Source organism: Gopherus flavomarginatus, chromosome 5 (genome assembly GCF_025201925.1).
Source record: "Gopherus flavomarginatus isolate rGopFla2 chromosome 5, rGopFla2.mat.asm, whole genome shotgun sequence".
Lineage (NCBI taxonomy): Eukaryota > Metazoa > Chordata > Testudines > Testudinidae > Gopherus > Gopherus flavomarginatus.
The window spans coordinates 43,130,191-43,153,619 of NC_066621.1; the positions used below are offsets into that span (position 1 = coordinate 43,130,191).

The 23,429-nt window shown below is 45.1% G+C and overlaps 1 protein-coding gene across 3 annotated transcripts in view; it reads left to right on the forward strand.

The window, feature by feature from the left end:
• The first annotated feature begins 4,186 nt into the window (after positions 1-4,186).
• Positions 4,187-23,429, forward strand: part of LOC127051037 (SITS-binding protein-like) — an 81,712-nt gene continuing 62,469 nt past the window's right edge. For 2 of the 3 annotated variants that reach the window (XM_050952857.1, XM_050952860.1), the window contains exons 1-2: positions 8,440-9,661; positions 22,416-22,587. In XM_050952857.1, coding sequence (XP_050808814.1) covers positions 9,197-9,661; positions 22,416-22,587 — 637 coding nt within the window. In that variant the 5' untranslated portion in view covers positions 8,440-9,196. Of the gene's footprint in view, positions 4,389-8,439; positions 9,662-22,415; positions 22,588-23,429 lie in introns of those variants that run through there. The other variant, XM_050952858.1, reaches the window with a different exon arrangement.

Genomic DNA, 23,429 nt, shown 5'->3' on the forward strand with positions numbered 1-23,429 from the left:
AGAATGGTAATAAAATCTTACTTGTCACCAAAATCAGCAGATAGGGCTCTCTGAACACCCCTGCACACAGAGCAGATCTGCTGAGTGGGAAGAGGACACATGTACATACTTACCTTGTATGGTAGAACTACACTGTACGAACATTATTTACACTGTTTGTTGAAAAGTGATAATGTACTGAATGATAAGAATAGAGATCTGATGAGGACAGAGGAACAATTTAATTACAAACACCATCCAGACCACACCCTTCTACACCAGTGGCTCTCAAACTTTTGTACTAGTGATCCATTTCACATAGCAAACTTCTGAGTGCAACCCCCCCTTATAAATTAAAAACACTTTTTAAAATATATTTAAACCCATTATAAAGCTGGAGGCAAAGCGGGCTTTGGGGTGGAAGTTGACAGCTCGTGATCCCCCATGTAATAAACTCACGACCCCTTGAGGGGTCCCGACCCCCAGTTTGAGAACCGCTGTTCTACACAAATACCCCAAACAAAATCACTTCCTTCATCCCTGACTATCATACCATCTTCTGCACAGCACCTGTGCACACTGCAGTCCTCTACACACCATTCACCTACACATCCAGGCTCCACCTTCGTATCATCTGTGCAGCACGCACACATTCAACCTTCGTGTGCTTATCTTTCCATGCACATCAGAAAACAATCCTCTGGCTCTCAAAGGAGCCAAATAATTTGGGATGTCCTGATTAGAGCTGGTCAAAAAAAAAAAGGAATAACAGGTTTTTTGGGGTGGGGGTGGGGAAATGGAAATTTCTAAGTATTATTTGTTCTGAAGCAGAACTATTTCTTGGATTTTTGAAAATTGTCCATTTTTTTTTAAATATTGAGACTTTTGCTTTTTTCCCTTTTCATCATGCTTCCCCCCTCCCCCTCCGAATGCAATAGAATGAAAGATTTCCAGCAGGATTCCTTTTTTTTTTCCTCATTTCAAAACGCTCAGCTTTTTAAAAAGCTAGAGCAGTGGAAGAAAAGTGAAAGCAGAGAGAGACATTTGAAAAGGGGTTGTCACAGAGTGGTGGGCTCCTGTGAATGAAGTAGGTCCAGTGCCCCTTATGCCAGGACAGGGGATCCTAGTCTGGCTAATTAAGAGGGCCGGAGCAGCATGTGGAACTATAAAGGGATCAGGGAACCTGGGCGCTGAAGAGGAGAGTAGGATGAGGGAGAGAGACTGTGACTGACTGATCAATCAACCTCCTGAGTGAGGGCTGCCAGAGTCAGCTGGAAAAGGCAGATGAGAGCTGCTAGAGCCAGAAAGTGTTTCTGGGAGTAAAGGCTGAAGGCAAGGAGAGCGGCAAGGGGGGTTTGCAGCTGACCTCCCCATGCTAGGCTGAAGAGAGCTGCAGGCAGCAGGAGGAGGAGGAGCATGAGCAGCTGCTGCCTGCTGGCTCTAAGCTAGGGATCTGAAGCCAGGGAGCAATGCAGGGACTTACCCATTGTTGTCTCCACAATGGAGCTATGGGGAACAGAGCACGGGCCGGGAGAGTGAGGGATGCTCTCCTGTTGAGGAGGTTCTCCTGGCAGAGACGCTGGGGGGTTCCTGCTGGGAAGAGCAGGGCTGCACTCCAGCTAGAAGAACTGGGGTGGCAGTCCTGGCAGAGTAACAAAAGAGGACCAACAGGGCGCCTAGGTGTGGCAGACATGGTATGGAAGGACTACGAGCAGAGAGGCTGGTGGGAGTGCCCGGTGGGATGAGCAGAGTTGTGAACCCTATATACACTGGCTGTGGGAAATGACTCTGGGGCTTTTTTTAAGGATTGACTTGCATTATGATTTGTACCCAAGGAATGGTATTAATTGAAGCTAGAAAGCCAGGCATAAAATCCTTGGGTTACTTCAGAGGCAAAACTGAGGCCAGCATGCCTGTCATGCCACGGCCTGCCATGGGAGAGTGTTCCAAGCAAGGTCACCCTGGTACAGGGGATTGAAACTAGCCAACCTCAGCATGAGTCTTTCTGCTGCATTTGGTGGCAGAAGGAGGGGAAACAAAACACTGAAATGTTGAAATTTCTAGTGAACTTTCGAGGAAAAACTAGAAAATATATTTAAAATAAAAAAGGAAGCCTTTTGCAAAAGTGTCCAGTTTAGAGAAAAAGCCTTTGTTCTTGTTCTTGTTTTGCTTTCTGGTTCTTTTGTTTGTTTGACAAAAAGTTTTGCATGAAAAATATTTCAACCAGCTCTACTCCTGACCATTGCCCTGGTGCCTGAATGTGTCAGGATTTCAGCTTCCAGCTGCTGCCAAATCCTTGGCTATTAGGGATACAGGTCCATCAAGGCCATGATAGATGAGCAATGGAGTCTGGGGTTGATCAAACCCAGTCATATTTTTATACAGACCATCTGAACCCATTTCCTCTCATTCACCTGCTGTGCTCCCAGTGCAGAACATTGTTTCCCTTGCAAAAGTTGCTAATATCACATGAACCTGAAGCCTTGATCCTGCAAATATATATGCAGATGCCTCCCCTTACTGTCATGAGCAGCTCCACTGTCATCACCTGCATAATAAGGGCCTAAGACAGGGCCTAGAAATGTTCTACTTTAAGTGTCAACAGCCATTTCTGGGGAAATAGAGAACCCTAAACTTGGATCTTGGCAGGTAAGTAAAGGAGAAACTGCTAGGAATGAAACTTATTTGTGTGTGTGTGCTACTCTCCATAACCGAACTCAAAGCACAGCCTGCTCTGTAGGAAAGATGTGAAATGGCAGTGACCAGGGAAAGAGAAAGTCTGGAATAGCTTTAGTGCATGTGGTAGGTTTAATTCACAGTCACGTGGTCAGATCAAATGAGAATTTCCCACTGCGGTTGAGTCATAGCTGCTGATTCTTGAGGCTGGATAACTAGGACCTTCTCCTATGCAGGTATGATAAAGTTGCACTAAGAATGGTCAGCTGAAGAGTAAAAAGGATGCAGAAGGTAGCACAGGAGTAGCCTCCTAATGTGAGTCAGGCCTCTGCTAGGGTCCCTCTGGATTAAGTGATGAGCCTCATTTATCATGACTTAAATATAAAACTAGGTAACCTTGTGCTTTTGATTAACCATTTTACCTCCTGTTTTCCTTTCTGCTGACTGGATTCTCTTGCATCAGGTCTGACTGCAACTGCAGGCCATTTCAAATGGATGCTATGCTACTGGCTATATTCTGAGGGAAATAGTGTTCCCTCTCCATGGCTAGCACAGCAATCCCCTCTGGGCTAAGACAGCCAAATGTCAGGCCCCCCTACAAGATTGGAGCATTCTACTGGTAGGCACCAAGCAGCAATAGCAGCTACCACCCTCAAAATCAGTGCCCTGTCTGGATAGGCAGTGAGCAGGTGGTAGCCTAGTGCTGGCTGAACAAGGGTGAGTCTGGAGGATCTTGCTTGTTCTGGGCCTTGTCTATCTGCTGTTGGGGTTTTTCCCAAACTGACTGGTCATATCTGGCTGGAAGATCAGTCTAGCATCTCAGGTTTTGTCAATGGCCAAAAATAGCACTTAATTATCTTGAAACTATTTGCAAATTTGTATCCTTTTCTCTAAGGGTGAGTCTACACAAGGGGTTTAATATGAAGCTATTTGATGTGCGTCAGGTAACAGCCGGTGTGTGGAGTCACACCAATAGCATGTACGCGGAATGCCTGTTCCGTTTTCAGTTCGCATTGTGTGAGCACATGGCGGGATTCTCTGGGGGCGTAGCATTCTATGGGGGTATCCCATGGTCCTTTGCATCACTGCTGAACAGCATGCATCCTGGGATTGTTTTCACTATGAATTGTGGGAAGCCAGGTGAGTTCCATTGTTTAATTTTAAAATCCCATGTTTCTGCTGTCTCTGCCCCATACTTCTTTTCTGGGCTGGCTCATGCCATTTTAGAATTGCTGTGAGCCAGCATGGACCCAACAATGCTCCACACCGTTATGTGGCACCCTCCTTTTCTTACGGACCCTCCTGCAGTAGATCAGTAGCTACATGACTTTTATGCTGGATGGCTGTAAGGTATTTCATTTAAGGACTGTCATTGAAAACCACTCCCGGCTCTTGTAAAGCCCAGCAGCATGATTGTTCAAGGGCATCCACCCACAAGCATCGCTGACACATTGGCTCTGACAGCTGCAGTTGCTGCCTGTTGCTCAGCAAGTGCATTTCAAGATATCACTGGTAGTGTTATGAAGCCTTGGATAACACCGGACTGCTCTGCCTGAAGGATTGTGTGCTGCCCTGTCTTCTGCTGTGGCTACTAAAATCTGCAGGATGGAACTGCTGGCCACCTGATGGCATAACTTGGTAAGGCCTCTTCCATCAGAAGTCTGTGACTATGGAATTGTCTCTACCTTCATACATGCCATTCTGCAATATCCTTCAGAGCCAAGCTCAAAGCTGTGAGTTTCCTTAGTGTTTGTGGGGTAGGGGTGGCTATCATTTCTGGAGAGGGAGGGAGCGGTTTATTTGGGATATGTTACTACATAAAAAATGTTGGTTTCAGTTATTTTTTGGTTAAGTTGGCCAGCTGGTACTAGGCCCTGCAACCACCAAGTTCTCCCTGTGCCCACACTGACTTATACTAGCTCTTTTTCCTCTCGTGGGCTGGCCCTCATGGGTCCTTTGCTTTTGATTGGATGCTTATCTCTATCTCTCCCCTCTGGATCTGAGGTTACTTTTTCATTGACTCAGCCTTCATTACGGTCTGAGGCCAGTTTCCTTCCTGTAGCTGTGTCCAGCAATCCCTGTCCCCACATTATTGTTCCAGCTACTGTAAACAAAATAAGGTTTATTTGGTGTCGAATTGACAACAAATAAAAAAAAAATTAGCTTGCGCTCCATGTCCTGGCCAGATGACCTTCCATTGCTATTGCCTCCTCCATGAACAGAGTGCCTTTGTTTTATCATCTCTCTGGGGCTGTGTACCCCGGAGTGAAGTCTTCATTAGCGCACTGAATGTGATTCTCATCCCTTAGGGCACGTGGGCAGACCATTGCACAATCATCCATTGATGTCAGTGGGGCTTGATGTCAGCACGGCATTCTGCCTCAGGACTGCAGATTGCAAGATCAGAGCCTGCGCTTAGATGTCAATATGCAATTATAACTGTTTCTCTGTATCTCCGCACATTTTCATTAGTTTTCCCTTTTCTCTTGATTAGAGCTGCGTGAATGCGTCAAGAAATGTGTCTGTAAATATGCGTTTGGATTTCAAAATGAACTTGCTTTGAAAGCATTTGTGCACCTTGTGTGCATACCTACAGGTTTGTTCGTCTGGACCTTAAATTTTTAAACAAATGCTACAGGACATTTGCAGCCAGCACATATCAAATCCGTAACTGTGAGTATTTGCACTATGCAGTGTTGTGGTAGCTGTGTCAGTCCAAGGATATTAGCTGTAAGGTGGGGGAGGTAAGATCTTTTATTAGACCAACTTCTGTTGGTGAGAGAAAGACAAGCTTTCAACGTACCCAGAGCTCTTCTTTAGGTCAGCTCACCCAGCTTGCGTCTCTAGTATTTGAACTAAACACCTGATTCCAAGAGTTGCACTTAGCTAATCAAGGCACAGAAACATACCACATAACATGTATCCATAGGCACCGACTTCCCCTCTGCATGGTGGGTACTCGACCTCCACCCCTGCCTCTGGCCCCATCCCTGCCCTGCCTCTGGCCCAACCCCCATTCCACCCCTTCCCCAAAGTCCCCACTACACCCCGCCTTTTCCCACCCCAGCCCTGCTCCCTTCCTGTCCCCATTCCACTCCCTTCCTCCAAGTCCCCCACCCCTGCCCTGCCTCTTCTCTGCCTCCTTCCCTGAGTGGAAAGTCCTAAGTGCCACCAAACAGCTGTTAGGCAGCGGGAGGGCGGGAAGCATTGTGAGGGTGGAGGAGGAGTAGGGACGCAGCACGCTGGGGGAGGGAGGAGAAGGAGGCAAGGAGTGTGAGCTTGGCTGCTGGTGGGTGCAGAACACCTGCTAATTTTTCCCCATGGGTACTCCAGCCCCAGAGCACCCATGTAGTTGGCATCTATGCATGTATCCAATCCAAAGAGTGCACAGTGTGAATATACACTGTTCAGTCTCCATGCACTTTTTAAAAAAAAATTCCCAGCTAACTTCCATGGCTGCATGTTGAGTATTTCAAAGGAGTTTTGCTCCTTTCAAAGGATTCTTCTGAACCTCTGTAAAGGGCTGTTGAATACAGACACTAGCACACTATCATGTGCTATGAAAGCTGTGATTTACTCACTGGTGGCCATGTGGCTAACAAAACCAGCCACTTACTTGTAAAATGTGTTGAGATTGACTGATGAAAAGCACTATATCAAAGCTGGGAATTTATTATTTAAATCAAACTGGTAGGAAATGGCTTGACCAAAACAATAATATTTGAACCAACCAAATATATTCCAGGCACATCATAAACCATGTAACAACCACAGCCCTTGTCCCAAAGAGCTCAAAAATCTAGGTTAAAATGAAAAGAGTGATTTATTGGGCCAGATCCTCAGCAGGTATACATTGGATTAGTTACATTGCAACCAATGGAGCTATACTTGTTTGCACCTTCCAAGGATCTGGCCTACAGAGTACAGAACACAGATACAGGATGTGAGGGATGTATGAAAGCTTTGAGTCTGAGGCTTTGGCTTCACTGCATATAAAAGGTGTGTGTTTGCACTGAGATCACTAATTTGATGTCAAATCCTAGAGGAGACAAGTCACAGGGAGTTTGATGTAGCTAACCAAAATCATCCATAGGTGGAAGCTATAAGTATGACCTTGACTAGCTACAACGAGGTGAAAAATACAATTCCTTGTCTCTGCCTGGATTTTAGACTGTGTTAGATATCTCAATGTAAACACAGTCTTTGCAGTGAAGACATAGCCCGAGTTTGGAGAGATGTATTACTCATAAAGTAGTGAAGTCATCAGACACTTATTTGATTTTATTTTGTCATCTCTGGCACATCTCCAGCACTCTATCCACTGCTCAAAGTGTAAAGCACTCCATTAGAAAAGCTAAAAAAAAAATTTCACTATGATATGCTGATTCATCAAATTTCCAGAGGTCATTTTTTCAAATAGACTCCCACAAAAAAGATTAAAGGCATTCTCTCCAACTGCATCCTATAGTGAGAAACTTCATATAATTCACCCATCTCCAGCCTCACCCCTTTGGAGCCCCCAAGCCACACTATGGCCCTGATCCAGGAAAGCACTTAAAGTTAAGCACATCAGTAATCCACCTGAAGTCAGTGGGACTAGTCACATGCTTAAAATTAAGTTCCCACTTAAATGCTTTGCTGGATCTGGGCCTAAATGCCTAGGAGAAAAGAGGCTTAGCAGCCTGCCTAGAAGTGAGTGAATCCAGTCTCTGGTGGACTGAGCAGGGGAGTAAATTCAAGAGATCCTGTCAAAGAAAATGCCCTCATATCCACTTGCATCTGTTTGTATCGATTGCCCTCAAACATGCCGGTCTCCACAGTGGCAGCATGGTGTGGGAGACAGGTGGTCCTGTAGGTAACTGGGTCCCAAACTATGTGGGAATTGATAGGATAAAGCCAGCACCTGGAACTCTTCCTGGAACCGTACTAAGAATCAAAACCATCTCGTTAGCAGTCACATGACATCCGTGCATTCGCAACAGCTGGTTACATGAAAAGGTAACACTGGGAAATACACCAGTTAATTTTTACCTGCCTTTAGTGAGATGAAATGAATCATGCTCTCTGTGGAAACTAGTGTGAGAGGAGAATTGGGCCTTTGAATGCCGCAAGTGGAGATCTAGGGGGAGACTGCCCATTCCTGTAGTGGAGTTGGGGACCACAGGTACCTGACTAAATCCAGTTATCTCTGTATTTGTGTTTATGCCTCTTTCTGAGTCAGGGAGATGGCATCTTCTCTTTTCGTGGCAATGCCACCATGCAGAAATTGAAAGGCCCTGCGAAGAACAAATACGCATAACATCACCCTCACATATAGCCTCTTAGTTCAAAGGAGGCCCGATTCTCCTCTCACACTCTGCAAAATAAATATTAATAACATTATAGGCCTAGGCATGCCCCTGTTGAATAGGAAGTATGACACAGTGAGTGCACAAAAAGATTGAGATTTATTTCCTGGATCCAGTCATCTGAGCTGGGTCAGACTTCCGAAGATTAATAGCCCTGCATGACATGGGTCAGCATACGTTAATGCCAGTGGTAACTGTTACAGGGACGTGTGACTAGCATGGAGACTTCACCTAAACCTGAGCAGATGTGCTAGTATCAGTGTTTCTCTTTGAGAGAAGGAAAAAAGCCAACCAATGTTTTTACTTGGAAACAAACACTTATTTTACATGCAGGAAACCCAACCAAGTGCTGAGCAACGAGAGCTGATCCTCTGCTGGTGTAAATCAGCATATCTCCATGGGCATCAAGGAAATTACACTGATCTACACCAGATGAGGTTTTGAATGAAATTATGCTTTATAGACAGCTTCCAGTTTTTACTATGCATCAGGTAGATCCATCAAACTCTTATATTTGGCAGAGGAAGGGCTAAAGAACTTGTTATACTTTGACCTGAGTGACTTGCACTTTTGGGGAATCCCATTCACACTCTTCTCTTTATAATCAGCAAATATCCACTGTGATCCTCTCTGCACCACGTGTCCCCTTAACGCTGCATTACAAGCCTGAACCCAAAGCTGCGTGGAGACTTGAACGCTGCATTTTCCCTATACAGCCGCTGCTGCCCACTCCCCCCTCCTTTACTCCCAATCTAATGATTATACAGGATCCAAGCTTTTCAGTGCATGTTTGTCTCTATAGGGCCACAGACAGTGTTCCTGATTAGGCACAGTCTGGCATGCCAGAGAAACGTCACAGCTCAAGCACCTGGGACAAATCTGGCAGGGGGGATGGATCTGACACCACACGTTTACAGCTCTATTTTGCAGGCACTCTCCCTTTCTACAGCTAGTGCACTGCTGACTAGAATGACTTCCCCTTCAGCAACATGTGCTGAGTGGTGGAGAAAGCTTTGAGAAGTGGTTTTACTTGTTTTTATTTCTGGGAGGGGGAAGTTGTGAAGTTATTTTTGGAGAGGAGGGGGAACTAACCTAAGTTAAAGAGAGCTTCCCAGCAGGTTCCGAAAGAGAGAGCTCCGTGTCCTGAAGCAGAAGCATTTCCTTGCGAGATTGCTTTAATAATTTTGTATAAAATGCCCCATGCACGTCCCAGAAACCAGAGTCCAATCCCAGAGGTGACGTGGGACTCTGGGCTCAAGGAGATGAATGAGACTTGGAAGGGAGCTATTGCCTGTCTCGGGGTGGCTGTCTTCTTCGTGATGACCATTGGGATTATCTACTGGCAAGTGGTGGACCAGCCAAACAAGAACTGGATCTTGAGAGGGAGCATCAGTGGTCTCATCTGGGAGCGAAGGTCTCACTCCCTCGTCCTGCAGACCCTGAGAGAGGAGAAGACCCTGGTGGAGATCAATGTGGGCAACTTCCCAGACATGGAGCAGCCCTTTGTGAAGAACTTGTGCTGGCTGAACAAGACGGAGTTCTGCTATACCTGGGATGCAATGGCGGATCTGGAGATCTCCCTCCAACCTGGTCCTTCCGCCGGCACAGAATGCTACAGGATAAACTGGACTCCTCTGCACTGCAAGATTACACTAAAGGTAATGGGGATTTGGTTTAGTTATAAAACAAATGTGGTGTTTTATTAATGCATCCTGGTGCTTTCTGGGCCAGATCCTCAGCTGGTATAAATCAGCATAGCTCCAGTGAAGTCAATGGAGCCACACCAATTTACATCAGTGGAGGAACTAGCCTTATATATTTATTATAATTAAAAATAAATAAAATAAAATCCAATAAAATAACATTAAGCTTGTCCTGCTGACACGGCTGGAAGAGAGAGGGAGATCTTGTGTATGCTTACTTTTTGTGGAGGGCACCTGGACCACACAATGATGGGGTGATCATACAAAATCCTAGACAGATGGGTACTCCAAAGCACTCTGGCTGCTACTGTCACCTTTAAAAATACACTAATAATACTCAACCAGTCAACTGTAGCTACCTCCTCATAGTGGTGTGGTGTTAACTAGAGCCACATTAGATAGAGACTGAATACATATATACACCAACACACACAAAATAACAATGGTGTTTAAAACCAAAAGGCTAGAAAAGGTTATTCCTAAACACAGTTACAATAGATTTATTCCAATGGCCTCAGTGGGAGAACAGCAGCACCCTCTTTCCTCTGTTAGTAACTAAAAAGAACTTATGTAAAATAAATACACACCGCATATTTGCACTGGCACTGAAATCCTGTGGCTGTACCAGGTTTCAGAACCTGCTTCTGTACCTGTGCTAAAAGTTGGGGAACTTCCTCTTGTGTTTCCTCAGTTTGTGTGATGTTCTTGCGACTTATAGAGCACTGAAGAGTATTTTGTTATACAATATTTAGGGAAAGGGAAGAATGAATCAACTTGTCTGTACCTGAGCATGGCACTTTCCTTTCTCCTGATACAGCAGGTGTCAACACTGAGGACATTAATAAAATCAGATTTTTTTTTCTGATCTATACATTGTCGAGATATTGACATCTCTGCTAGCTGTACAGTAAGTCCACATTTAAAACACACTTTGCTTTGGAGAAATTTTTGAATGTAATCAGTGAGTGTTGCCTACGTGCGTGATTTGTTTTAATTTGTTTCAGATCTATACTGCCAAGGTGATGAGTAGGATAGAGTTGATCATTTTCCAAGTAAAAATCAAAAACGGTTGGAAAATATGATGTGGGGAAAGTCAGAAACAGGGAGTGGGCCAGAGTCTCAGCTGGTAGAAATCAACTACTGAAGTCAATTGAACTACAGTCAATTAGTTGACTGTAGCTGTCCCATTTACATCAGCGGATAATCTTTATTTTAATACTCTGGGCCAAATTCCTCCATTTTAGTGAAACATTCAGTTTGAGGACTGGAGTGGATTTGCCCTGTTTTTCAATAGAATTTGTCCCTCACGAGCACCCAAATAAAAAATATTTTACAATGTAGTTAAACCATTATTGAGTTCAGAAATTTTGCTTGACATTTAGGATCAGTCTCAAAAGGACCCCACAGGAACTTGAGCCATGAATACGCATTTCATATTATCAGGAGACAGAGGATAATTATTCTCTTGTAGATTTGAATCAGTCAGAATAAGACAGGACTCTGACACACACAGGTGTTTCAAAAAAGTTAGGAAACAGGAGTCTGATCCTTCATGATGCAGAGAGCCCCCAATTCCTACTCACTTCAGGGGAAGGTGAAACTCCTCAGACATTTACAGGTTCAAATTCAGGCCAGTGGGAAGGAGAAGGTGAATGTGGTTATAGAAGGTGAAAGGAATTAAGCTGGGTGAGATGAGCAGGGTCTCTAACTTGCAGCAACAGAGCAAGTCAGAGAGGAGAAAATGAAACGAAGATAAAAGGCTTTTCGGAAACAATCCAGCAAATTAGTTGGCTGTAGCTGTCCCTTTATCAGAACATAGGATAAATTTTAAATGTTTATTGCTGGCTGGCTGGCTTTTACAGTTGTACTGCGGATCTGCCCCAGATTCTCTCCATGTGCTTAGAAGTTTATACCAGAAAACAAAAATAAGCCCCCCTAACAGTTAAAGCCATTTATTGATGCACCATGTGACACCAATAAATCTTCTCTCTCTGCTGAGCGATAGAAACAGTCCTGTGACACATGGTTCTGTGGAATGCAGTCAAAACAAGACATAGTTACACATACAGGGCCAGATCCTCAGCTAGTGTCAGTTAACGTGACTCCATTGACTTATTCAGCTTGCACCAGCTAAGGATCAGGCCCAAATATGTTAAAGTAATTTATGGCTGCCTTTGAGTCACAGCTGTTTGGCAGGTAGCGCCTGTTTTTCATGGACTCAGCTGTTCCTTTGTAATGCTAAATACAAACCAAAACAGCCCACTTGAAATAGCTGAATTTCCCTCCCCAGGACCCTAATTCTGCATGAATCACTGCACAGAGTTAGGAGCTGGTCATTCTTTTTAGTAGTTGAGGGTGTAAGTGGGACTAGCTGCTAATGCTTAAACAACCAGAAATCCCCATTCCCCCTTGAAATACGTCTGGGCTTTCACACAGGCACTCAAGAAAGAGGCCTTGTTCTAATTGCCAGAGAATTTGAAGTCATGTGGGAGGTTAAGTCTTGCTGATCCTGCTGCTTGGCAAAAAGGAAAGGTTTAGAAAGAGCAGAGGCAACAAGAGCATTTGAACCGAAATAATATAATTGATTGTATTTAGGTGGTTTAGGAAACCAGGAGGCAAGGGGGGAAAAGCCACTAACTCTTGATACTTTCCCGGTTTGTCTTTGTTCTGTATTATGGAGTGGCAGGAGCTTGTTGACTCTTTTGAGAAATATTCTTAGCGATTTTTTGGTTCATCATGTCACCAAAGCACCTTGAACTGGAATCTCCAAATTTGTTTTGCTTGCCTTGCTGAAGAGAGGCACCATTGTTAGTACTGGGGGACCTTGGTACAATTTTTGGGAGGGAAATTTAGTGGGGGAAAAACATATACATATATTATGGCGGCATCAATAGGGACTCGATAGTTAAGGGTGCGTTGAGATTTGCACTTGGAGAAGGGTCTAAAGACTCATGTTTTACACTTTAGTGACTGAAATGGTTTTCAAGTTCAATACAGAAACTTCAGAAAACTGAATTTTCATAATATTTGTTTAAAATATTTAGCATCGTTTGCAAAGGAAACATTTTAAAACTATCTCTTCTTGGATTTCCTCCTGGCAGCCTCTTATATTGGCTTCCTGAAGCTAAAGAACCAGTCACCACAAACTCAAAACTCTCTCTCTCTCACACACACACACTCTGTCTCACACACACACACAAACTATGTTAAACAAACATTATTTAGATTGCAGTGTTAAGCACCATTAGGAAAAGCATGTATGATTGCTCATGCAAGTGTAATTACTGGCTCAGTGGGCATCCATTCTGTGCGCAGAATAATGCAGGATCCTACAGATATAATAGTATGATTGTGTAAAGACCATATCATAATGGAGGCCTGCACAACACGTAAAGCGGCGAGGGCCACATTACTCCAAAGAAAACAGCTGAGGCCCAAAACCCCCTGGCCCTGCTTAAACACCCCCCCACCCCAGGACCTCTTGGCCTGCGGAAACTCCCTGCCCCAGCACTGCCCAGCCCTGCAGAAACAAACCTTCCTTCCCCAGCGCTGCCCCACCAAAACAGCTGTGGGCCAAAAAGGAAGGTTGGGGGTGGGGAGGTGATACTTGATTTTAAATCAACCAGGGACTCCCAGCTGAAGAGGTGGCTGGGAGCCCTCAGGGGCAAATTAAAGGGCCCAGGGCTCCGACGGCTGGGGGAACCTGGAACTTTGAGGGGCTGGGGCAGGGATTTAAAGGGCCCAGAGCTTCTGCCGCTGAGGGGAGCCCAAACCCTTTAAATCCCAGCCTCAGCACATCCGCTGGAGCTGCGGCCGGGATTCAAAGGGCTCTGGGCTGCCCGTGGCGGAGGGGAGCCCTGAGCCCTTTAAATCTCAGCCGCGCCGGGAATCTCTGCAGGCAGCCCAGAGCCCTTTGAATCCTGGCCACAGCTGAGATTTAAAGGGCTCTGGGCTCCCCGCCGCTGGGGGCAGCTCAGAGCCTTTTGAATCCTGGCCGAGGCTGGGATAAAGGGCTCAGGGCTCCCCACTGCTACTAGCAGCCCAGAGCCTTTTGAATGCCGGCGGCGGCTGAGATTTAAAGGGCTCAGGGCTCCCCCCCACTGCCAGCAGCCCAGAGCCCTATGAATCCCAGCCGTGGCTGAGGGTACAGGCAGCCCAGAGCCCTTTGATTCCCCATTGCGGGCCGCACAGTGAGCCTCCGCAGGCCGCCATATGTTGTGGAGGCCTGCCATAATGCATACCTGAATTATGGTTGTAATCCTAAATCTGGCACTTCCTAACTTTCAGGTGCTTGACTCTTCAACATAAATAACATTATTTTGAAAGGTACAAGGTGGGTGAGGTAATGTCTTTTATTGGACCAATTTCTGTTGGTGAAAGTCTTTCATGAACAGAAGTTGGTCCAATAAAAGATATTACCTCACCTGCCTTGTATCTCTCTTATCCTGGGACCAGCGCAGCTACAACAACACTGCATACATTCTTTTAAAGCATCTTTTTGTGTGTAATTGAGGAATAGTGTATGGGGGGGGGCAGGTTAGGGTAAAAACAGATTCTGTTACGCGCAACTATAACAACTCCCCCAATCATGGATCATCAACAGGATCTGAATCCTGAGCCTTCAGCAGTGTGGCACAGACTGCTGCTACGTGAGCTACAGGACCAACATTAGTGAATGGTAGGAGAAGGCTGTTATGTGGGAAGGTGGGAGGAGATTGGATTGCTGAGTCCAGGTGCTAGGTCCAGGAAGAAGCCCATTCCAGCTTGGCTTTTGCTCCCTCCACCCCCCAGAGTGGGGGGAGCTCCTGCCCCACATCTTGCCCCCAGAATGTGGGGTTGGTGTCTGGTGCCATTTGCAGGATTTCAGAATGGGGGTGTTGCCATGTCTGTCTGTCTGTCTGTCTCTCTCTCTCCTTGCCTAGTAGTTAAGGGAGCCGAGTTTCTGCTTCATGCGGTGCCCTGAGGTATAAGTGTGTGTGTGTAAACAGGCCACTGGGGCTATGTATTGGTTCTAGGGACTTGTAGGTGAGTAGAGCCTGGATGGGCACTCTTCTCCCCACACTCTGCTCTGGCTATTTTCGCAGCTGCCTGCCGTGGCCCTGGCTTGAGCCCACCCTTGGGCATTTGGGCATTTGGGCAGGCTGCCAAAAGTTCCCTGAGGGACACAAGCGAGAAAAGGGAAACAGTGATTTAAAATCTACAGTCGCATAGATCTCTCAGCCAAACCTGAATGGAATTTCCTAGGAGAAAGAAAAGGCATTTCTGTAGCCCAAGGGGATCTCCCCAGCTGAATATCAAAGGCCTATTACAAAGAATGAAGGTCTGAGAGCTTCTCAGAGAAAAGGTCACAACAATCTTTTATAAAAGGAAGTGGTAGGCAAACTAGGCTCACTGCCAGCTCTCCCCATAATATATATTCTCATAAGGTAGCAAGGATGGACCTGAGATGTTACAGGAATATATATGTTGCTAGCATGGTTTCAGCTATTGTATGGACAGGGCTTAAATGTACCATGTAGCACATGAGATTCTGTACAGAGTGTAGAGACCCTAATTTACAGTGCCTTGAATAAGAACTGCATTGGGCTGTAGAGGCTCCTACACAGTTGCAACAGGAATTTTTTGGACAGGACCTATGAATCACATGGACAGGCTCAAAGCATTCCCTGCACCCTGCAGAAAGTCAGAGCAGTTGGGCTTTGTGAGTGTGTAGCGTGAAAGGGTTAAGGATGCAAACACACACCCTAGCTGGGGTCAGAGCATTGAGCCACAGAGTAGTAATCAGTCCACTCCATGCGGCTGCTTTCCGAGTCTACAATACTGCAACCTCTCGGTGCCACTTGCACAGGGCATTAAGACAATTGAATTTATGTAACTGAGGATCCTGCGGCCTTTTCTCTTACCTATCCCCACCGCAGGCAGGACTGCCACATCAATTCCCTGTCTCTCCACATGACACAGGAGGTGCAGAAGCCCCTTTGCATGATAATTCTGCTGAAGCAGCACATTTCCTGGCCCGGAGTCCTCTTCAGTGAGCGCTAACCACTTCTTTGGTGACACTGCCCAGCTGCAGAAACCCCAGCGGCTGGGAGGACATGGCTGCAGCCTGCTTATGGAGAATGTTCTGACATCCGTTCCCCTTGTATTTAGTTAGCAGAAGACAGTGTAATCCAGGACTAGAACTAACTCCTTTGTCTTCCAGTGGAGAGGCCAAGCAGCACGGGGAAGATGGTGCTTTGATCAGTTCTTTTGATTATGAAATAAAACAGTCAGCTGTGTATTTAATATGAAACATACAGAGTTGTGCTTACCCTCTGCTAATGTCATAAAGCAAGCCTGGCCTGCCAAGTTGTAGCATTCTGGATGCTAGAGAAAACAGGAGAGACTTTCAAGTTCTGAGGAAGAAAGTCCTTTTCAAGTCAGGGATTACAGTGAAAGCAGTAAGTAGCCAAAGTTAGGATTATCCTCAGAGTTATTTATTGCATGATGTCTGCCTGGAAACCTTATGGCAAGATCGGTAAGCCTATGTTATCGTGCTAAGCACGGCTTACATAATTATTGGATTGACGGAGAGCCAAATTCTCTGCTGTCATAAATTGATATAGCTCCATTGAATCTGGTCCAGCTCTTATGGGAAAGAACCTTTTATCAGTAACCCACTATTTGGCAAAGATGGGGCCTGCTCCTGCTCCCTTTGAAGTCAATGGGTTGCTCCCATTGACTTCTAGAGAAGCAGGATTAAATCCACAGTTAGCTGAGTGGAGACTTGAGGAACATGTTCCAGTTGAGGATAGCTAAATTGGAAGGTTCAGCTCTGTGGTCACATAGACTGTTACAGCATTAACCACTGCGATATCTTAAAATATGGAGATGGAAAACAGTGCTTGCTATTATAAACAGCTGTGGGCCAAATTCTGCCTACACTTTCACCACTGTAAATCTAGAGTAGCTCAGTAGATGTCACTGGACTTCCTCTAGACTTAAGATGATGTAACTGAAGGCAGAATTTGTCCTGCTGTCTTCACAGCCCCTTGGAATTTGGGTCTCCAGAATAAAAGGTGCCATATATTAAATGTACAGCAAAGCATCCTTGGTTAATACTAATTTACCAGAAGGAGAACTGAAATCAGATCCGATCATTTCAAAAGGACCTAAATATTTGGGCACAGGTCCTGAGTCCACAAATATCACTAGAATCTAGAAATAAATATCTGTCCAGATCTGAGAGTGGAAGATTCTGAAATGTGAGACTATCTGGTCTCAAGGCCAACAATGAGTTTCTCATATGTCTGAATGGGAAAAAAGGCAACTAGCAGGTTTTGCAGGCATGCTATTGTACGACAGAAATGTTTAGAAGAGGGAAGATTCTTCAGATTATTTCTCTTTCCCAAAGGAAAGAACTCAGCTGTGATATTAGCGCTTCTCATCTCTCTACAAACCCATTTTCTTTATTGAAAGGTTTTATTTTAATGCTTCACTCCACACATACTGAGTGTGTCTGCATTGCAATCACAGAGTATGATTGCAACTGGTGTAGACATACTCGAGGTAGCTTTGATCTAGTTAGCTCAGGCACCAGAGCAGTGAAACTGCTGCAACATACGTTTCAGCGTAGACTAACCAACTAGGTAATTAACCAGAGTTCTGGCCAGGCTTGTGCGCTTAAGTACATTGCTGAACCAGAGCTACATACAGTAACATACCAACATGTCCTATTATACTGAGAGGGGATGGGGAAGAGAAGGTGATAATATATGATAGTGTGTTGTGCTATAAAGTAATGTAAGAATACTAGATCAGACCAGTGATCTTTCTAGTCCGGTAATCTCTTCCTGAGAGTGGTCAGCACCAGCTGCTTCAGAGGAAGGTGCAAGAAACTGCAGGAGGTAGTTAAGGGATAACCTGCCCGCCCCCTTCCGGGAATGGACGTTCTAACACCCCGCTCCACTGCACCCCATTCCCAGAAGTTGGTTTATGCCTTGAAGCAAGCAGGTTTGTATCCTATCTGAAACTGCTGTTTGTTTTTTTGTTATTCACTATTGTAACCTTGGATAGTCTTGTTGTGAGTATAAATGTATAATCCTGCGAAGCCCTGGGCCTCAGTGATAATTTTGTTACAGTGAGTGCCACACGTTGAGTGTTGCATAAGTAATATTTCCTTTTAACTGTTTGGAATTTGTCACTTTTCACTTTCATTGCCTGTCCACTTGAAGGGTTCTAGTTGCAGGAGTTTGGGATGGCTCCATTGTTTAGATATACTAAACATATTTGACAGAAACTGTTTTAGAAATATTTGCTAGGCGTTTTGTTTTTAATGGTGGCACTATTTTCCATATGTTACCACCTAAGGGAATTCATTTTGTTGTGACTCTCTTGCAGTGGACTAGTGCCTACTGCAAAACTCAAAAGGTGGTAGGTATTTGAGAAATTATTCACAGGCAGATCATAAATGTCAAGACAGCCCACTGGATAAGGTACATCTGTGCCATTTTATATCTCAGTGTGTGTTTTATTTAATTATTGTTTTATAAAGAACATTACTGGTGGGATAGAAAAAGCTAGAGAGGGGGAATAAAACCTAACCGAGGTTGAATGGTGGTTTTTCGTCTTTAATGAACAGCTCATCTCTAGAGCCTCCCTGAGTGGTTTTACTGTTCTTTGTGTTCCCCTTCCTCCTTTGGCCAGATCCAGGGGATGGTGTATTCACAGCTTTTCTTTTCCACATTTGGTCCCTTCCTTGTCCATGTTCTTTATGGCTCTCAGCATGGCCCACGTTAAATTAATTGAAAACAAGTTACCTGATAGATATGAAAACATTCTTAATTCCCCATTAACAACTATGAGGGAATTGTTTCTAATGGGGATCCCCTATGGACTGGTTCTTAGTCCAATGCTGCTCAATATTTTTTTGTCAGTTATCTGGAAGAAAATATAAAATTATCGCTGATAAAGTTTGTGGATGACGCAGACTGAACTCCCAGGGGGATGCTGAGATGCACAATATGTATAAGGGGCGAGTACCGAATAGGAGCAGGGAGGTGGTGTTGTCACTGTGTACAGCCTTGGTGAGACCACCCTTGGCATACGGTGTTCAGTTCCAACGTCGTCTATGTTTTAAATAGCATATTGAAAAGCTGGAGAGAGTTTAGAGAAAAGCTACAAGAGTGGTTTGTGATCTATAAAACATTCCTTACGATGAGAGAGACTTAAGATAAATAGACTGAGTGTATCAAAGAGAAGGTTAACAGGTGACTTGATCTGCATAGGGAAAAGATATCTGGTACTACAGGGCTCTTTAATCTAGCAGACAAATGCATAACAGCTGGAAACTGGAGTCAGCAAAGTTCAGACTGGAAATAAGATGCACATTTTTAACAGTGAAGGCAATTAACCATTGGAACAGATTACCAAGGAATGTAGTAAATTCTCCATCACTTGGCGTCTTCAAATCAAGACTGGATGTCATTCTAAAACAGAAGTGGGCAAACTAAGGCCTGCAGGACAGTCCTGCCTGGCCTTTGAGCTCCCGGCCCCTTCCCTGCTGTCCCCCCTCCCCCACAGCCTCAGCTCGCCGTGCCACCAGCGCTCTGGGCAGCGTGGCTGGCTCCAGGTGGGCGGCACAGCTGCCAGTCCTGGTGCTCTGAGCAGCGTGGTTAGGGGGTGGAGAGTTGGATAAGGGGAAGGGGGTCCTGGGGGCAATCAGGGGACAGGGAGCAGAGGGTGGTTGGATAGGCATGGGAGTTGCGGGGGGAGCTGTCAGAGGGTCGGGGTGTGGATAGGGGTTGGGGCAGTCAGGGGATAGGGAGCGGGGGGGGTCGATAGGGAGTGGGATCCCAGGGGGGGCGGTTAGGGGTGGGGGGTCCTGACAGGGGGTGGTCAGGGACAAGGAGTTGGAGGGGTTGGATGGTTCAGGAGTTCTGAGGGGGGCAGTCAAGGGACGGGAAGTGGGAAGGGGTGGATAGGGGGTGGAGGCTAGGCTCTTTGGGGAGGCACAGCCTTCCCTACCCGGCCCTCCATACAGTTTTGGAACCCCGATGTGGCCCTCAGGCCAAAAAGTTTGCCCACCCCTGTTCTAAAAGATACATTCTAGTTCAACCACAGGTTATTGGACTCAGTGAAGGAACCACTGGGTGAAATTCGATGCATTTGATTATCATAATGGTCCTGTGATGCAGGGTGGTCAGCAGTGGTTGGAGCACTACCATGCTATTCCCCATTATGGTTCCAAGTCCGTGGGTTGGCAGTAGCACCTACTGGCTCAAGTCTGTAGATTGCTGGTAGGGGAACTCAGGTCCTTCCTCTCCATCAAGCTCCAACCCAGGGCCCTGGGGCTGGCAGTTCAGGTGTGCAGCAAAGGCAAGGGTATCACCAAGACTGTTCCTTGGGTCACTTCCTACTACATTCCCTGTCTCTCTAGAGGCCTACCAGTTGCCTGGCTATTGACTTGCAATGCATACTCAGCTGAAAGGAGTCCGGAGGTTCTTCCTCCTCACTCACAGGCAGGCGCTCTGCTGTCTCTCCACTGGCAGCCTGCATCTCCAAATTGAGGTCTGCTCCAGATAGCATTGGGCTCTTTCTGTAACCCTGCAGGAGCTACCAGAGCAGCTCTGCTCACTTGCACTGACCTCCCTAACTGAGCTATGCTGTGCCTTTTTAAACTCCACCTCTATTGCAAGCATTCCCAGCAAATATGTCTGGGCGAAGCCTCTTGGGTTCAGATCTGCTCTTTAACCCTCTATTCCCCAGTGCGGGGTTTGTACACTACAGCACGTGTCCCTTCTAGCCTTAAAAATCTGTTACTCTTATTTCCAGCATCTCTAAATCAGGATTTTGCTTTGATGCACTGCTATTGAGAGTTCTTCTATTTAAAAAAAAAATAAATCTAGACTGGTAGGTTATTGTTTTCCTGAAAGGACTGCATTTTTTTTTAAATAAGGGTTACTAGTTTGGGGCAGAACATTAGCAGCTAAAATTAAAGTTGCAGTTCTGCTCTTCTCTGCTCTCTTTCTCCAATATATAGACCACAGTTGGTCAAAAAGTTCTGACAGCTTTTTGATGGAAAGCTGCTTTTTGATGAAATGAAAATTCTAAAACAACCCCCCCAATTTCATCAAAAATTGAGGTTTTGTAAAAATAAATATAAAAACTCACTTTTCAGTTGCCAAAAATCTGAATAACATCCAGATTTTGTTTTTTTGTATTAAAACAATATTTTGTCTGTGGGTTTTTTGTTTGTTTGTTTGTTTGGGGGGGAGAGATATTTCCTGGTCAGCTTTAATATAGATAATAAAATCCACATTGAACAATATTTGTAGTGCTTTTGCTGTATCTATAGAAGTGTAAACCACCAAAATTCAAAAGGGTAAGGGAGCTGGACCAAAATTTCCCTCTCAAGTCCACATGGTAGTAGATATCTGCTTTGCTATTCCACCTTCCCTGCATGTGTGGAACTCCCCAGAGGAGTCCTGGAGACAAGATCCATTGAAGGGATTTAAAAGGAAAGTATTGCCTTTAGTTTTTGATTGGTAAGAAGTAAATACTTTTTAAGGCATGTATGACAAAGTGGGAATGTTCTTAATGTTTTCTCTGACTACTGTGTGAGTGCCTCAGTTTCCCCTATGCATTTCTTAGGTATCTAGGTGGGGGGATCAGGATCTGTGATTGTTGCAGAGCCTAAGGGGGCTCCTGTGATATGGTCTGCATAGAAAATGGCTGACACTCTGTCTCCTGGCAACTAATCGCCTGGGCCCCTCCTCTACAAAGGTGCCAACTGAAGGTGTTGGAGAACAAAGAGATCAGGTGACCTCCTGGCCTGGGAAAGAGACAAAAGAGGAGGAGGGGCTGAAGGGTTTCAGTTTGGAGCTGGCTGGGAAAATGGAGGGGAGGCCAGACAGACCTCCTGGCCTCCTCCTGGCCTCCCCCAAGATTGAGGGGGTCCTGTTGTCTGTACCTGCAAGAACTGTCTTGGACTGTGTTCCTGTCACCTAAATAAACCTTTTGTGAATCGCAGGAAGCTGGGAGTGCAGGGCCTTGTCTCCCCCAAATTCCATGACAGCATGTAATACACAGAGTACCTGAGATAATAGAATAATAGTGTTGCCAACTCTTGTGATTTTACTGAGTCTTGCTTTTGCTTGGTGTTAATAAATCCCCAGCTCCTGAATTCAAATGATTATGCAGAATTTCAGCTTTCATTTATGAAAAAAATTCTAGCCCGCATGGTTGTAGAGAAACATGTCACATTTTTAAGTTTAAGTTAAAAGCTCAGATACCAAAAGACAAAGTACCTAAAATTGATATTTATCTTTTTAAAATCTCATGGATTTTTAAGGACTATTTCATAATTATTGAATATTTGAGGCTAGCATCTCCGGTAGTATTGTGCACTTGCAGAGCTGTCTGCCTCAAACACTGGGAAAACATTCACTTGTTAATCCTCACAGCATCCAGTGAGGGAAATGTCATTATCCTGAAGGCCACCAGTGGGGAGGCTTGAGATATGGAGATTCTGACTTTCCAAAGGCCCCCTAGTGAGTCACTGGCGCAGAATTCCTTGCTCAATCCACTTAACCTGTTCCCTTTCTAAGCACATAATGTAAAGAGTCCTCTCTCTCTTCATTACCCTATGTATGTATTATCCTATGTATCAGTCCCTGGCACAAAGAGTTTTCTGTTTTCATTTCTAACAGAACTCTGTGTTTGGTTGCAGGATTGTTTTTCAATGACTAATGTCTCCTGGTACGGAGGAGCAAGCATCAGAGCCCAGCGCTGGCCTTTGAACAATGTGAATACAAAGTCCCAGCCATTTGTTATCAGCAACCTCACCAAAAATCCCACCGGCTATGGATCTGTCTTAGAAAAATACTTTTTGGGATCAACAGGTAAGAAGAGTTTCTTCGCTGTGATTTCTCATTGTTGTTGACACTAACTAGCTAACCCACAGCTTTGGATGTTAGGAATTCTAACTTAGGATATACCTTTACTGATGGAAGGAGTGTTGGCTTGGAGCATTGGCATTTTCCTAATGTGGAACTGGAACCAAAGAACTTGTGACCCAGAGGTGGAAGTGCCATCAATATGTGCCCCTCCATTGATCCACTGGTGTCTATGAGCATGTAGCAAATTAGCCAAATTGCATGGCTTATCTTTTCTCTTCACACTGTGTTAATTTGAAACATTCATTGCAGCAAGAGGTCCCCGTGACTGGATTTTGAAAAGGACTGGATAATTTTATGACTCTGAGATCTCTAGACTCTAGTAGTTATGCAAATTCAGAGAATAAAGGATAATCACATCTCATGCCTCAGGGCGTAAGATGATCATCTGCAAGATCCCAATTCCAAAATACAATACTGCACAACTAGTTAGGTGGTTATCCCTTCCTTTCACGGGTCAGGTACTGGCACTGCCAAAAGCAAGATATCGGACTGCATGGGCCAGTGATCTGCCCTGGCAGAGAAATCTTCTATTTATTCTTTGCAATGCATGCTGACCTGACAATATCATTCCCTGAGGGCTACTCAGAGATACAGTACTGGAAAAGCCCTTGGCAGCTGGCAGCTAGCACTATTTATCATTGCTGGGCACATGGCATGTGTGTTTAGCTCTTTAGTGGCATAGGTTACTGAAAGTCACAGATAACTATTTCAGCTGCTACTTTGGATGTAGAATCCATTGTGGAAATTCTTCTCCTTCCATTCATGCAGAGTGCTAGCAGAACAGA